Source organism: Lactuca sativa, chromosome 4, assembly GCF_002870075.4.
Source record: "Lactuca sativa cultivar Salinas chromosome 4, Lsat_Salinas_v11, whole genome shotgun sequence".
Taxonomy (NCBI): Eukaryota; Viridiplantae; Streptophyta; class Magnoliopsida; order Asterales; family Asteraceae; genus Lactuca; species Lactuca sativa.
This window is the reverse complement of record NC_056626.2, coordinates 407,454,941-407,470,387: the sequence shown is the minus strand read 5'-3', so window position 1 is coordinate 407,470,387 and position 15,447 is coordinate 407,454,941. Positions and strand designations below refer to the sequence as shown.

Here is a 15,447-nt window from a genome sequence, read left to right as displayed (position 1 = left end):
GATATTTAGAATTTTATATTTATTTTTTTTTTAAAATAAATCCATATAATATATAGTATAATATATAGGTCTTAGAATAAATAAATAAATTAAAAAAAACCCACCTGTTACAAATATAAAATAATAAATTTCATTTTCTATATTACTGTTGGTGTCTTGGCGAAGGCACTTCCGTTCTGTTTAACGAACTTCCCTTTTGGGCTCAAATGGGCCAAAAGAATCTGCAAGTTTCCACCTCCCATACCCGACCCATGTAATTCGGTTATCGTACAGGGTTTTACCCTTCTTCATGACTTGGACCACAAACCAAATCCACCCCTAAAACCCTTCTTCTCCAATCTTCTTTCATTCTTCAAGAAATGGGTAGCAACCAAGCGGCAGTCTCCTTCTTGACCAATCTAGCACGAGCCGCCTTGGGCCTCGGCGCCTCAGCCACAATCCTCAATTCCTCCCTCTACACCGTCGACGGTGGCCAGCGTGCTGTCCTCTTCGATCGTTTCCGTGGAGTCATTGACGATACTGTCGGAGAAGGTACTCACTTTCTCATTCCATGGCTTCAAAAACCCTACATATTCGACATCCGAACAAAGCCCCACACCTTCTCTTCAATATCTGGCACCAAAGATCTGCAGATGGTTAACCTAACTTTACGTGTCCTATCTCGCCCCGAAGTCAACAAATTGCCCTCCATATTCAAAACCCTTGGTCTCGAGTACGACGAGAAGGTTCTTCCATCAATTGGGAATGAAGTTCTGAAGGCTGTTGTTGCTCAATTTAACGCCGATCAGCTTCTCACCGAGCGTCCGCACGTGTCGGCGTTGGTTCGTGACAGCTTGATCCGCAGGGCTAAGGACTTCAACATTGTGCTTGATGATGTAGCGATCACTCACCTTTCTTATGGCGCGGAGTTCTCAAAGGCCGTGGAGCAGAAGCAGGTGGCTCAGCAAGAGGCTGAGAGGTCTAAGTTTGTGGTTGCTAAGGCGGAACAGGAGAGGCGAGCTGCAATCATAAGGGCTGAAGGAGAGAGTGAGTCTGCTAAGTTGATATCTGATGCAACAGCTGCTGCTGGAATGGGATTGATTGAGCTTAGGAGAATTGAAGCATCGAGGGAGATCTCTACAACCCTGGCCAGGAGTAACAATGTCATGTACCTTCCAAACACAGGGAGCCAGATGCTTCTAGGGCTTAATCCATCTCGCTAAATTGGTAATGTTACTTCTGTTCTGTCTAAGAATAAGATAACAATGTGTTGGAATAAAACTAATCGTATGTGCTCTCTATGGTCCTGGTTGACTAGCGTAGTTTTTTCACAGTTGTGCTTTTAATCGTATGTTTGGAATAAAACTAATGCTTGCCCTGTATCTAAAGAAAATTTTGCATTTGGTTTGAAATTCTTTCTATAGTTACAGAGAGAATTAGTAATATGTTGAAGTGGAAAATAAAATATTTGTTGATGCACTCTATTAAATATCAAACCTCATTGGTCTTTCTTTCTTGCTATTCCTTTGTGCTTTTAGGCTATATTAGCATTTAGCCATACCCATCTCATAAAAATTGCAACCGTTTGTATTTTAGAATATGTTTCATGTTAATTGCAATGTTTCCTTATTAATTATTGTGTTCTTTTTCCACATGCCTTTCTTGTCATTATTAAACCGATATTTTAAACTTTTGTGTGAAAACTGAATCATTAATAAAACGATATTCATTGACCCATGGTTGTGTGTTTCTGAGTTCTGACTTTCTGTGGGTAGTTAGAGTTGATGTTTATGATATCAGCTATGAGTAGCAGCTGTAAATTGATACGATTTTTTTTTTTTTGTTAGGCAGGACTTGTTTGATTTGAAAGTCGGAGTGGATTAAAGATTAGAGAGCTTTTATTTATCTATATAATGGTCTAGAAGTTGAAAGAAACATTTAAAGACTTTAATTTTATGTGATTGGCAATTGAGAATGGGATATGGTGAAAAGCAGAGTTTGAAAACGAACCACCGATTTATTACTTTAATATTCTGATATGTATGATCATAAGTGATAAGACAGAGGATTACACACACTGGTTGTGGTTGACTAGCATTTCGGCTTTTGCTTATTTTGTTTCAGGAGCAATCTGATATCTTTGTTAAACGTCTGTCAAAATTCAAATCTTGTTTGTGTTTGTTTACTTTGGATGGTTATCAAAGTCTGTCTTCTGAATACCTTAAAATTTAAAAGGTTTGATGCCTGCCTAATCATGCCATCAACCAACAAGAAAAACAATTGGAATATGTATTTTTGAGTATGAGAATGATTATATAATAATAGTAAAAAGCCAGAAAAATAAAAGACATTCTTATTATATTATTCCTTCATTTAAAAATTAAAATACCTTTTTGCATTTATTTTTTCAACATAAACTAAATTGTTAGTTTTTATACACACTGCTAAGAAGATAGTTTGTCAAATACGATAATCAAAGAAGATAATATTATATGATGAAAATAATTGATTTTTCCACTTAAAGTTTTTACTCATCCACAGAAAAAATTGTCAATAGACATTTATACCCTTAATTTAATTACTAGTAATTATTGAAGAAATAGATACCAAGAACTTAATCCATCCCCGCTGAACTTCCAAGTTTCGTACACTTAAGTTACTTTTCTTCTTGCGTCCGATGTACCGTGTGGCTTGTTTCTCAGCTTGCTAAAGGAAGTTCACATCTTCCATTGTCTCTGATTTGTTGTATTTTCTCAACCCTATTATTAGTTTTCTCTGTATTTTAGAGGGTTTTACCCTATATTCCTATTTTGCCTTGTATTCTTTGAGAATTCATGTTCAAGATGATTGTCAAGTAGAGATTAAAATTGGTGTAACAACAATAACTTATACTGTAAAACAGTAAAAGACTAAAAGTTATAAGTTGCTTGGAATAAAATTAGGTAAATGTTGATGGTTAATTTCCCTTTGGAAAATTTGAATTGGAGCTATTGGAAAAGTTTAGCCATCCTGGTTGATTAGATATCAAGGTTTGTCCATGTATCCTTATCATGATGAATATAAATTTAACAAACCAAAGGAAAACATTTATACTAAAATGTCTGATTACTCAAATATATTAGAAAAGAATATACATAAGCGAGAGCAGAGTGAAAAAAGATGCAAACATTGGTGCTTGGGTAATTAAAGGTGAGATTGTTGCGTTGAAAGAGCACTTATTGTTCATCTTCTTCACCATTCACATGGCTTCCATTACTCCCAACATCAATCCCAATTCACTTAACCTAATTTCACATTTTAATCACCACTTTTCTTAAATTTAGCATACCCAATCAAAACAAACATATAGAAGAAACCTACAATTCTAAAAGAAACCTACAATTGCTAAAATAATTTGGGATTTGCTGTTGAGGCCTAAGTGATGGAGATGGAGAATTTTTAGGATTCGACGGAGCCTTGACTAGAGATAGATTCAAGTTCTTTGGTCTTTCTATACCTTCGGTAAATGTCAATTAAATGGAAGGGTATAAATGTCCATACATATTAGGGTATAAATGTCCATACATATTTTTTTTCAGTGTACGAATATAAAATCTTAGTGGAAAAATCACAACCTTAGTTTTTAAGTTGCAATATTAGCAATAAATGTTCGTTACTATTATATGAGACACTAGTTTATAATCCGTGGGAACTACGGTTATAAAACTAATTAAAATTTTATAATAAAAATTTATAATTATTAATCAATTATTTTAAATAAGTAATTTTAATTAAATTATTAATTAATAGATATATCAAAATTTTAAGGTTATTATAACTTCAAATTTAACGTATAATTAGAAAATATAAATTTGAATTTTGAAATGAATTGCTTAATATATGTACATGACATAATATTAATGAGTAGTTGTATTAGAGTGACACTTGGCAAAAAGAGAATAAAACTATTCATTTATTAGAATAGGGATGTACAGATGTGTCCGTCTATTATCGTAGTATAAGTGTACAAATATTAAATAATATCTCGGATTGTATGTTTTATATATATTTGAAACAAAACACGATTCATTTTCATTCTCTAGCTTACAATTTCCAAAAGTTAGCAGAAATTTAGTTTCCTTGGAATACAATAGCGTTCATTGCCACAGGAACTTTTAATTTATTAAAAGGTCAAATGGTAAAAAAAAGGTGCAATACTTTCATCTTCCTACAGTTCATGTAACATAAAATTATAGAACATAAAGATGATTCAATGGCACAAACGCAATAACAAAAAACAAAATCATGGCATTACTCAACCAAAACCAAAATGTTCAATAAAAAAAAGATACACAGATTCTCTCATCAAACATCAAACAACGATGTAAGATCAAACTATACTGAGCCTCTCTTTCACTCGTGTTATTCCCAAAAAGAATGCATGATTAGAAGAAGCACCCACAGTAACAAAAACAGCTTAAGACTTGGACATATGACGAATCAAGTCAACCACACGGTTGCTGCAACAAAAATCACGGATCCATCCACAAATTAAGTAACATCAAAACCAAGTTTTTGAGTAGAATCAATATAAAATATACATACATACCTGTAACCCCATTCGTTGTCATACCATGAGACAAGCTTGACAAAGTTGTTGTTCAATGCAATCCCAGCTTTAGCATCGAAAATGCTTGACCTGAGGTCACCCACAAAGTCTGTTGACACAACATCATCCTCCGTGAACCCAAGAATTCCCTTCATGCTTCCCTCAGATTCCGCCCTACACAAACACAACATTTAATTCACAAATCCATCAATTCTCTTGATTCTTGAAATTAATGGAATCATCCATCATTCATCAGACATCAGGTCATTCACTTCCTAGCTTACTTGAGAGCAGCCTTGATTTCATCATATGAGGCAGCCTTCTCCAGCCTCACAGTAAGATCAACCACCGACACATCAACAGTAGGCACACGGAAGGCCATCCCTGTTAGCTTCCCATTAAGTGCAGGCAGAACTTTTCCAACAGCCTGACATCACACATCGCTTAATTAATTAATCTATAATCTATAATGCATATAATATTATAGATTAATTAATAGTAATTACCTTTGCAGCTCCAGTGCTGCTTGGAATGATATTGAAAGAAGCAGCTCTTCCGCCTCTCCAGTCCTTCATTGATGGACCATCAACAGTCTTTTGTGTTGCTATATATATATACACACAAACACCAGTTAATTAATTAGGATCATAATCTGCAACCATCAACAATTCAACATATATGTATGTATATACCTGTTATGGAGTGAACAGTGGTCATAAGTCCCTCAACAATACCAAATTTGTCATGAATAACCTTCGCCAGAGGAGCAAGACAATTAGTGGTGCAGCTAGCATTGGAGACAATGGTGATGTCAGATTTGTATTCCTTCTCATTCACACCCATCACAAACATCGGAGCATTTGCGCTTGGAGCAGAGATCACCACCTTCTTTGCACCTCCCTAAGGAACAAATTAACAACATGCATGTTTCTAACATTCTTCTCAAACAAAAATGAAAGATGAAGTGTGATATATATAAATGCAGACCTTCATGTGGGCAGCGGCTTTCTCCTTATCAGTGAAAACTCCCGTGGATTCCACAACATATTCAGCTCCAGCCTCACCCCAGGGGATTTCCTCTGGATTTCTGTAAAACAAATGAAAAAGATGAACCGCCTATAACACTTTGCTCTCTTGTTCTAGGTGAATTAAAGAATGGAGAGAAAAGTACCTCATGCCAAAAACGGTTACAGGTTTATCGCCAAAGAGAAGAGTCTTGGAATCCTTCACTTTGATGTCTTTTTTCCATTGCCCATGCACGCTATCGTACTTAAACATGTAAATCTGAACAAAATGGAAGCCATCGAAGATCAGCATATATTATCCCATGTTATATGCAGAAATCAACAGTAAGAACGATGACAATCTGTTAGCGAGTACCAAATGATTGCCACGTCCTAACGGAATAAATCGTCAATCCATCGATCAAAAGAGAGAATCGATTGAATCCCATATAACAATCGAAACAAGTATGCAGTCGATAATAATGAAAATGGAATATACTATCAATCTATCGATGAAGCACAGAGTCGATTGATGTGCATAAATAATTGAAACAATAACGAATTACAGCGATAGAATTGAGACAAGTACCATGTAGTCGGTGGTAATGAAAGGATCATTAACGGCAACGAGTTCGATATCATCGCTCAGTAGAGCAACCCTCGCAACCAATCGGCCGATTCTTCCGAAACCTGCACAAAACAAAAGGAAAATACATCAATCGAGCATCATGGAACAAACACCAATGGAATTGGCGAAGGATCGGATCACAAACTAACCATTGATTCCGATCTTGACCTTTGCCATGATTAACTGAACTGAGAAGTATTGAGAATTAAGGAGGAATGTGTTTGTAGACTTGTAGTAATGCTGTAATGGAGGAAGTGTAGTGGCTAGTAGCGGTTATATATACATGAAAAATGTAGCATGAAAGGGGGAGAAGAGGTGGTGGTGATGGCATCGCGGCGGATCTGTCGTGGGTTGTGTGTAGACCAACCGCTTTGGTCCGTGCAGCGCGGCTATCGGAGACGGGAAATTTTACTTGAACGGTGATGTTGCGATAAAGCACATTTATAGAAATGCAGTTCCAACCACACCAGCGGCTACAATTAGCAACGTGCTACATCTTTACCCTTTATAAACCTTTATTTACCCCCCCCCCCCCCCCCCCCCCCCCCACCAAAAAAAAAAAAAATTATAATGTTTTTAATATATCTTAAAATTGTTATAATAATTAAAATTCTAATAATATCATCCTTCCGTTTATAATAACTAACTGAACATATATTTGGAATGTTGCTTTCTTAATAAACAAAACTTTTCATCTCCAACCATCTTCGTAGAATGTCGCATTGATTGCTTAGTTTTTGTTCTTAAATATTGTCATGTAGTAGATGAAATATATTTTAGATATTACCATTGATATTTTAGCATTTTAGAAGAAATATATATATATATATATATATATATATATATATATATATATATATATATATATCCAAACTTATTTTTTTGGCTTTATAGGGGCACAATGTGAATTTTTTGGTCTAAAAGGTCACTGAACCGGCTATTACGGGTTGACAGAGACTAAAAGAGCAGGTCATATCCTAGTTTAGGGACTCATACAGCCCGACAAAAACTTTAGAGACTCAAAGGGTAAACCCTAAAATGTTGGTAGGACATTTGTGTCATTTTCCCTAAATTTAGAGTTTCTTTATGTTTGGACGTATTTTTTATGTTTGGGTGTTTCGAGTTTATCTACGTTTTGATGCAAATATTTTTTACATTATCGTGCTTATTTCTAAGCATTTTTCTTGACATGGTTTTGGTCCCTGATTTTTTTACTGAAATAGTTCCTCTACTTAAATCAATTACCGCGGCCGCAACGCACGATGGGTAAAATCCTAGTTATTAAATTAAAAATGAAATTTTTGGTCTTAAATTTTGGGATGTTACATTTATGCTCGACAGTAGAGGCTACCTTATATGTTTTTGTTGCCTCAAGAGCCCAATCTTGGGTATTGCAAGACCACATCTTACGGGATAACGACATTTATGGTATGGATTCTGATTATACTTGTGCCTTAACTTCTCTTCGTAACAAGCTTCTGGACATTGACCTTAGCAATTTTACTACTAAGGACCCCCCCCCCCCCCCCCCCAAAAAAAAAAAAATCCTAAAATACACTGGCGGGTGCCCTTTTTAGTAAAATTATCCAAGATATGGAAGTGCATTTCAACATGACTGCTCGACAGAAATCAGTTTTTCAATGTTTACGTGTAACAGCCCGGATTTCCAGGTATTTTATTGTTTTGATTTTTTTTGTGTTTTGAGAGGGGACTCGGCGAGTTGGAGCTCAGACTCGCCGAGTAGGGTCGCGATTCTGGACGCGGGATTCGTCTGGACTCGGCGAGTCCACGTTGTTTAATGAAACCCTAAATTTCTCGGGTTTGGGACCTATTTAAAGGGCCTTATGGCCGTCATTTGCACCCAACAGTCCATAAAGAGAAACCCTAGAGTGCTTTAGCGATTTGAGAGAGAAAGGAAGCATTTCTTGACATTTGTGTGTTGTTTAGCAAAGAAGAGGGAGGTTCTAGCCAAGAGGAGGCAAAGGAGACTGCTATTCGGTGGATTTGAAGCTTAGCCCTTCTATCTAAAGGTATGAATTCGACTCATCTCCTGTTTTGTGAAGTATAATTGATTTTAGGGTTTCTTGTGACCTTGTTGAGTTGATTGGATGGCCAAATAGTCCCTTGCTAGTGATGAGACTTCGGATCTGGATCCATAGAGGTCCAGAGAGCCTCATTCATCAAGCTTTATAGAGAACAATGGAGGTTATGACCTTGAGTAGTGAGATTTGTTGATAATTCTTCTCATATGGTCATATAGAGGTTGTTTATGCACCAAGTTTGGGGCTTTACGTGGTGAATCAGTCTAGGAAGGCCAGATCTATGAATTGTTGGAATAGATCTGACCTTAGAAGCAAGTTTGAGTGATTGCATGGCATGGACTCGCCGAGTCCGATGAGCAGACTCGGCGAGTAGCTTGAAGATTGCCTTGGACCGGCCAGTGAGTGGTCCAGTCGAGTCATGGGTTGACTCAGTGAGTCAGGGCGAGTTAGAGAGGGTTGTCAAGTGGACTGAGTCGAGCTGGGACTCGCCGAGTCGTTCTTGAGACTCGGCGAGTTAAGTCGGGGTGGCCCCGCGATTTCTGCTAGGTGATACTTGTCGAGTCAGGGGAGTACTCGACGTGTAGAAAGGGAATCCTAGAGAGTTGGTGAGAACGTCTAGACTCGCCGAGTTGCCATGTGCACTCGCCGAGTCCGGTCAAGTTGACCGTTGACCGTTGACCTGTGTTGACTTCTTGGGATAGTCAACCTTAGAGATAAAAAGTGTTAATTAGAGTCATGTGATGTTATAGGAGGATTAGAGCTCGGAGGATCGAGCACGAGGGATTTCCAGGGTTCGTGAGATACCGAGGCACGCGAGGTGAGTCTTCTCACTATACTTTACCTTGAGTAGGTAATCAGAGCTATGTGTTAGTGTATGTATGTTATGTGTATGCCATGTGTTGTACTGCATTATTTCTATGTGATTTATGCTGTGCATGATTTCAGAGTTAGGACCGGAAGGTTCCTAGAGTTAGAACCTGAGGGTTCATAGAGTTAGGTGCACGGACCCATAGAGTTATAGCCTCGAGTGGCTAATATGTGTTTTATGTGTGGTATTTTGGGGAACTCACTAAGCTTCGTGCTTACAGTGTTGGTGTTGTTGTTTCAGGTACTAGTGATGACCGTGGGAAGGCGCCAGCTTGATCTGTACACACGCAGGGGACTTTGATATATTTATGTGATCTTGGGATTTGTATGATACAGATTGGAATTTGAAACTTAATGTTTTTATGAAATTAAATGAGAAATGTTTTTTTTATATTGCGAAAAATTATTTTGAAATTCACGGTGTTACATTACGTGCACCACATGTTCAAGATTTTATTCTAGCTATCCCTATAGATGAGTTTGGCTAACATATGTCTCTCATGAAGTATCGTACTATCCTCAAATATTAACTCATAATTCCAGTATTCCCAACCGACGAGATATGTCTGGTGTGTTGCAAGGCAAGTTTGGACTCTTTTGGAGAGCATGTTATTCATTGCAAAGAACTTCCGGGGTTCATATACAGACACAATATAATTAGGGTTGTTTTGGTTGACAGGGTAAGTATGTTGGGGTTTCCGCCAAAAAAGAGGCTACTGTGAATTTCTTGATTGGCTCGACAGAAGGAAGGTCAACCCTTAGACAGGCTGACGTTTTGATTTTTGGATGGGTTAGAGGGAAACACACATGTGTGGACCTTACATGGGTATCCCCTCTCGTAGGCTTGAGGGTCGGGGGCTTCACGGCGGGACATGCTGCATTAAAAGCTGCTACATGCAAGGTCATCAAACATGAGAAACCGTGCATGGAAAATTAACACATGTTCATACCATTTGCATTTGATACGTTTGGTTTTCTTGCGCCGGATGCGGTGGAGCTTCTTAGTACAGTACGGATTATGCATATCAATGTTATATCCCCTAGATCTATGGATGTAATCTTCATAAGAATCGGCCTTACTATACAAAAAGGCTTAACAACCCAACTTGTTTCCCGTTTGCCTTCTCATTAGTCGTACGATGATTATAACTAAGATGTATTAACTTTTTTAATTAATCAAGACAATGTATTACATTTTAGAAAGTAATTTGTAAAATTAGTTTCTGAAATATATTTTCATCTAAATGTTTTATCTTTAAAGAGTGACATTTATATCAAAAAAATTTCTTCAGTTCATACATGGGTCTTGCTTTATATCATATATCATATATCATATATGGTATTATGTGAATTTTAGAGCTCTTTTCATTTATATCGAAAATTTCTTCAGTTTCGACAATTCTGGACTTTGTGTTTTAGTCTGATTGTGTGTTTGGTTGTAATCGTCTAATCGACAGGACTTTATGTTTTACTTTGATTGTGTTTTGGTTGTAATAGACTATTTCGGACTTTGTTTGTAACTTGTAATAGACAATTTGGTTGTAAAACTCATGTTTTTTGAAGTATTTAACTTCAATTTGGTGTTTTTTGAATTATTTAACTTATTGCTCCATTTCTGGAAAATAGGTTTAAACCTAAAACCCATGGGTTTAAACCCAGAACCCGTAAGTGTATGGGTTGAACCCAAGAAACCGAGAAACCGCCCAAACCGATATAGAACCCGAAAAACCAAACCAACCAGAATCAATCAACATTTTAGGTTTAGAGAAGTACAAATCACCTGCAACCACAAGTGCTTTTTTGAGACACATATCGTCTATAATCGAGAGGTGCAATTCACTGCCAGGTGTCGCAATGAGAGCAAGGTTTATTAGGTTAGCAAGTGCACCGATTATACACAAGTTTTTGGATTTTTTAACTGTGAAATGTCAAGAAGCAGAAGGGTTGACCGCTTTGACCAAAGTAACAAAGTGTATAAATGAATCTCGTTACTTTGAATTTGTTTTAAAAGAATGGCACAAAGAAGTTTTTTTCATTGAAATGGGATCAGATGGTGGTATATTTGATGAGGAAATACGTAAATTAGAGGAATTTACAATCGAATGGGTTGAGAAGCTATCAAAAGTTGTTTTTCGGGGTTTTGATGCATGTAGTCGCGAATATATAAAAAATAAAAAACATTGGATCGAAAAAACCCAAGAGGGTTGGGGGTGTTGATATTGGAAATGAATTTAAATAAGATGGATTTTGTTAGAGTGTGGAGGCAGGTGGCGAGTGCAATAGATTTGCTTGTTTTTTAATGGTGTTTTTATGAGCTATGTGAAGTTTTCCGATGGTGGTGTAGAGAGGCTTGGGAATGATTTGATGGTGTTGATTTGGGGGTTTTAAAGATCGGTGTTTGAGGCCTCAAGGGTTTTTTGGGAAATTGAGTGAGGGGTTGAACTTGAAGTAATTGAAAATAGAGGAGAAACAAGTTGAAGGAGGGGAAAGATGGTTGAAGCAGAATGGGATAAGGCATTTGAGTGTAGATGAGGTGGAAAGGATTTTGAAGAGCAGAATATAATATATGGAAACTAAACTAATGTGATGGTTGCATGGTTCGATTGGACATGTTGGTTGGGGGAGGGAAGTTTGATTGTGGTAAAAGGAAAAAAATCAACAGTTGTTGCTCATGGAGTTGAAAAGATTTATGAGGTTGAGGTTTTGGATTATGACCATTGACCAAGGTATGGAACTCTCTTGTTTGTATGCATTTAAACAAAAGATCATATAGAAGAGTTTGGATGGCTTTGTGAACAGAGTGGTTCGATGTGTGACTCTTAAAGTGAATTAGATCGGTTTCAAAGGTGTCCAATTGACGACATTCAAGAAGAAATGAAAAAGATTGCATTGCTCCTGTTTCCCTTTTAGGGTTTTCCTTTGTTAAGAAAAGGTAAATTGGTCATTTACTCTCATTCAATCCATTAAAGAAAAGAGTCTTTGTTCATTTATATATAGACGGCATTTATCCATTTTGTGCTGCAATGGATCATTGTATCACACGCTCTTTGGCATGTCGTGTTAAAAAGGATAAAATAGTCGTTTTACTCTCCCAAAAAGGAAGTCATTTTGTCATACATAATGTATTAAAAATGATTAAAAGGCTATACTAATAAAAAGACTGAGGAATAAATGATCTTGAGAATGACAACATGCTAAAAAGATTTAAAATATGATATCTGATTGGTTCCACTTGCTGAATAAATGATAGGCTATCATTTTTGCATTTCCTTCAGGTACTAAATTGGAGATAATACAATAAATGTTTATTATTTTGAGTTAACTTCAAGTTGAAACTTTTCCATGTATGTCCCAACTATTGGCTTATATATAATCTTCTAGCTTTTCCCTCATCATATTATGTATCTAGTTGCTCCAATATTTTAGTTACATCATTGATGTCATAATTTATTGAATCAACCAGTTTAAAAAAGTCAAGTATGATTATGCGAACCCTTCTTCCATGTCTTTCTTCTCTATTCTCATCACACAATAGATTGGATTTTCACCTCTCGATTCTCATCACACAATAAAGTCTGAGGGCAAATTGTGAAATCACTCACGTACCAATATGGACAATAAACAGATGTTTTTTTTTTTACCTATAACAACATAATTACATTTTTCACCAATAATAACAATATATTTTATTTTACCCATAATACCAACATGTTGCAATGTGTTTTATTTATTGTCATTATGGACAAGGAATTGTAAGTGCATTGCTTATTATAAGTTGCACAATGCTATAATTGGTAAAAAGACATAAGTACATTAGCATTATCGGTAAAGAAATGTGAGTATTGCTCTATGTGACTAAAAAAATAAAATCCATTGTTATTTCTTGAAATTCACCCTATACTTGACGTTGAAGTTATGGGAAAAAAAATATAATATATTATCTGTTTTGGTAAAAAAAAAAAAAAAAAAAAAAAAAAAAAAAACAAGTGAAGTACGTTGTTATTTCTTGCATACCATGTTTTCTCAATGGACTAATCTTACACATTAAAACTAACAAAAACTCGGCACATGATAGGTTTAATAATCTGAAATTATGTTGTAGAAAGCGATTCAGGAACAAGATTCAATGATGCAAAACCTTCCCCAAAAACTACAATCAAGACAAACAAACCCACGTTTTAGCAAAATGTAGTCTTCACCTGTTTTAAAAAAAAAAAAGCATGTCAGTATTTGCACATAATGAAAAAAGTGCATTTTATATTTCAGAGGTAATAATCATTTATTTGTTTATTACAACATCCAACTTGTAGTCTCAATTAGGTTGTTAGAATTCGAAAAATGTAGTCGATGATAATAGCAAAAGTTGGTTTGTATTTGGATGTTGTGATTGAGTAGAATTTTTAAAAATAGAATGTTGGAATAGAAGAGTTATGAAGAAATAAATAAATAAATAAATAAAAGTAGGTTGGTTATGGAAAAGGAAAACCTTAGGATGAAGATGAATCGGGTAGTGGTGTCTTGGTGGGAGGTGCATAAATTTGTGCTTTTTTCAGAATCTCTGCAACAACCCAGTTCTTCCGTTTGCTCAATGGCCTTGAAGGGTCCAATTTAACCTGAAAATAACAATTATAAGTTTACTTTTATTTGTACTATAAATTCCTCCTCCACATTTGTACTTTCATCAGTTTATCAGTTTGGCCACTTAACTATTTTCAGGTTAAATTGGCCACTGAACTATTATTTTTCGATAATAATTATAACAATATTTTGGCATCTAAATCAACAAAACAAAAAAAAAGAAAAGTAAAACCAATGTTTTGCATAGTTACATTATCTTGATTATTATAAGTGAATCTTCATTCCTATTAATTATGCTTCTATTGATCCTTACATTTGAGTCTGTTCCCTTCACCCACTTTATTTTCTAATTTATGTGATTACATGACACCTATCTTTGATATTGTCACAGTTGGCTAAAAGACAATGATTAACTGAGAACTGAGGTCTAAGTTCTACCTAAACCTATAAAAAGAACACTAATTTTCTTCACTGTTTATTGATACTTGAGAAAATTGGAAGCACTTTCTAACTCAGACTCTCAAATGTAATTTGCCAAGTGCAAAATGATCAAAAACCAAATATTGCAAAAATGAATGTAGGTTTCAGACAAACAATATTCCATTTATTGTATATTGCCATATATATGTTGATATGCTTTCCCATATACAACTAACTGAATCAACTCTGAAGTTGAAAATCATCAGTATCAGAGCACATTATTCAAATTTTGCAAACATTAACTCCAAATATAAGTATATAATTGCTAATGGTGTTTTGAACGATCATTTTTGTTTCCTAATAAGAGTTAGAGGAAAATTTTCGGAATTTTTAATTGAAGACCAGACCAAGTACTGTTCTTATTTCAAAATTAATAAAATTCTACTTATTGGTATGTTGTGATACAATTTCATATGATTTCATCATAACACCTAAAAGGTGAAATGATCAGGTTAGAGCATATTGTACAAATCTTGCAATGTCACTTTTATGGTGATTCGAGTGGCTTCTTTTTTTTCGAATAGTTGCAGTAACAAAGAGGACTTCGATTACAGAAGGCGTCGTTAGCAGAAAAAAGATTTTAACATAACAAATAAGAAGGGAATACTTACTCGATCGCCGATATTGCACTGATTTTGTTCGTCGTGGGCCATGAACTTGGAGGTGCGCTTGACATAGCGATTATAGAGTTTATTATGGAAGAGCCTGTCGACGGCGACCACCACCGATTTCTGCATTTTGTTCGACACCACCATTCCAACCACTGATTTCATCTTATGCACACAAATTCAACGAATGAATCCTCTAAAACCCTAACGAGCTGCCAGCCAATCTGTAACTCTCGGATCACTGTAAACCCTAACCAGTGTTTTCTTCAGAAATCCAACAAATGCTGGCGTTGTGTTTTCATTTACACATGTTACCCCTAAATCATATAGACCATCTATTTTAACCCTTTACTTTTCCATGTATTCTGTTTCAGTCCCTTTACTTCAAGACTCTTGTTAAAACAAGGGTTAAGTGTGATGAATAACAATGTACTTCAATAATTTTATTTGTTATGATATCTAAATTTATTTGTCATATTACAACATTATATGTTAAAAATTCAACCCTCTTCTAACAAATTCATCCAAAATCACACTAAATTGTCAATACTAATTTGGATATATTTTCAGAATACATTATTTTATTAAGAAAAGATTTACATATAATACTCGATTTTCAATGATTCCATAAAGAGATCCAAAATTTTGTCATTTAAAATGCATATATAATAAT

The 15,447-nt window shown here is 35.5% G+C and overlaps 3 protein-coding genes across 4 annotated transcripts; 1 reads left to right on the top strand and 2 right to left on the bottom strand.

Moving 5' to 3' along the window:
• Positions 1–298: 298 nt before the first annotated feature.
• Positions 299–2,164, top strand: LOC111921652 (prohibitin-3, mitochondrial). Of its 2 annotated transcripts, none has more exons than XM_023917242.3 (2): positions 299–1,206; positions 1,831–2,164. In XM_023917242.3, exon 1 carries the CDS (start codon positions 360–362, stop codon positions 1,200–1,202), a length of 843 nt encoding a protein of 280 aa, XP_023773010.1. In that variant the 5' UTR covers positions 299–359; the 3' UTR covers positions 1,203–1,206; positions 1,831–2,164. The 2 variants fall into 2 exon arrangements, with proteins under 2 accessions (XP_023773010.1, XP_023773005.1); XM_023917237.3 differs by having other exon boundaries at positions 1,827–2,164.
• A 2,082-nt stretch (positions 2,165–4,246) lies between these two features.
• On the bottom strand, positions 4,247–6,682 carry LOC111921666 (glyceraldehyde-3-phosphate dehydrogenase, cytosolic). The gene is made up of 9 exons (XM_023917251.3): positions 6,349–6,682; positions 6,161–6,261; positions 5,739–5,851; positions 5,555–5,654; positions 5,260–5,467; positions 5,074–5,171; positions 4,852–4,994; positions 4,568–4,741; positions 4,247–4,478 (listed from the first exon to the last, which is right to left on the bottom strand). Exons 1-9 carry the CDS (start codon positions 6,374–6,376, stop codon positions 4,436–4,438), a joined length of 1,008 nt encoding a protein of 335 aa, XP_023773019.1. The 5' UTR covers positions 6,377–6,682; the 3' UTR covers positions 4,247–4,435.
• A 6,444-nt stretch (positions 6,683–13,126) lies between these two features.
• LOC111921676 (uncharacterized) lies at positions 13,127–15,064 on the bottom strand. Its single transcript, XM_023917263.2, has 3 exons — positions 14,778–15,064; positions 13,595–13,721; positions 13,127–13,307 (listed from the first exon to the last, which is right to left on the bottom strand). Exons 1-2 carry the CDS (start codon positions 14,937–14,939, stop codon positions 13,596–13,598), a joined length of 288 nt encoding a protein of 95 aa, XP_023773031.1. The 5' UTR covers positions 14,940–15,064; the 3' UTR covers positions 13,127–13,307; position 13,595.
• Positions 15,065–15,447: the final 383 nt, after the last annotated feature.

Excerpts from the sequence above, each read along its gene's own strand:
- LOC111921652 (XM_023917242.3), top strand. The coding sequence starts at position 360 with ATGGGTAGCAACCAAGCGGCAGTCTCCTTCTTGACCAATCTAGCACGA.
- LOC111921676 (XM_023917263.2), bottom strand. The coding sequence starts at position 14,939 with ATGAAATCAGTGGTTGGAATGGTGGTGTCGAACAAAATGCAGAAATCG. Across the intron at positions 13,722-14,777 it reads AGTGCAATATCGGCGATCGA|GTTAAATTGGACCCTTCAAG; the intron begins GTAAGTATTCCC and ends TGTTATTTTCAG.
- LOC111921666 (XM_023917251.3), bottom strand. The coding sequence starts at position 6,376 with ATGGCAAAGGTCAAGATCGGAATCAATG. Across the intron at positions 6,262-6,348 it reads GGTCAAGATCGGAATCAATG|GTTTCGGAAGAATCGGCCGA; the intron begins GTTAGTTTGTGA and ends TGTTTTGTGCAG. Across the intron at positions 4,742-4,851 it reads GAAATCAAGGCTGCTCTCAA|GGCGGAATCTGAGGGAAGCA; the intron begins GTAAGCTAGGAA and ends GTGTTTGTGTAG.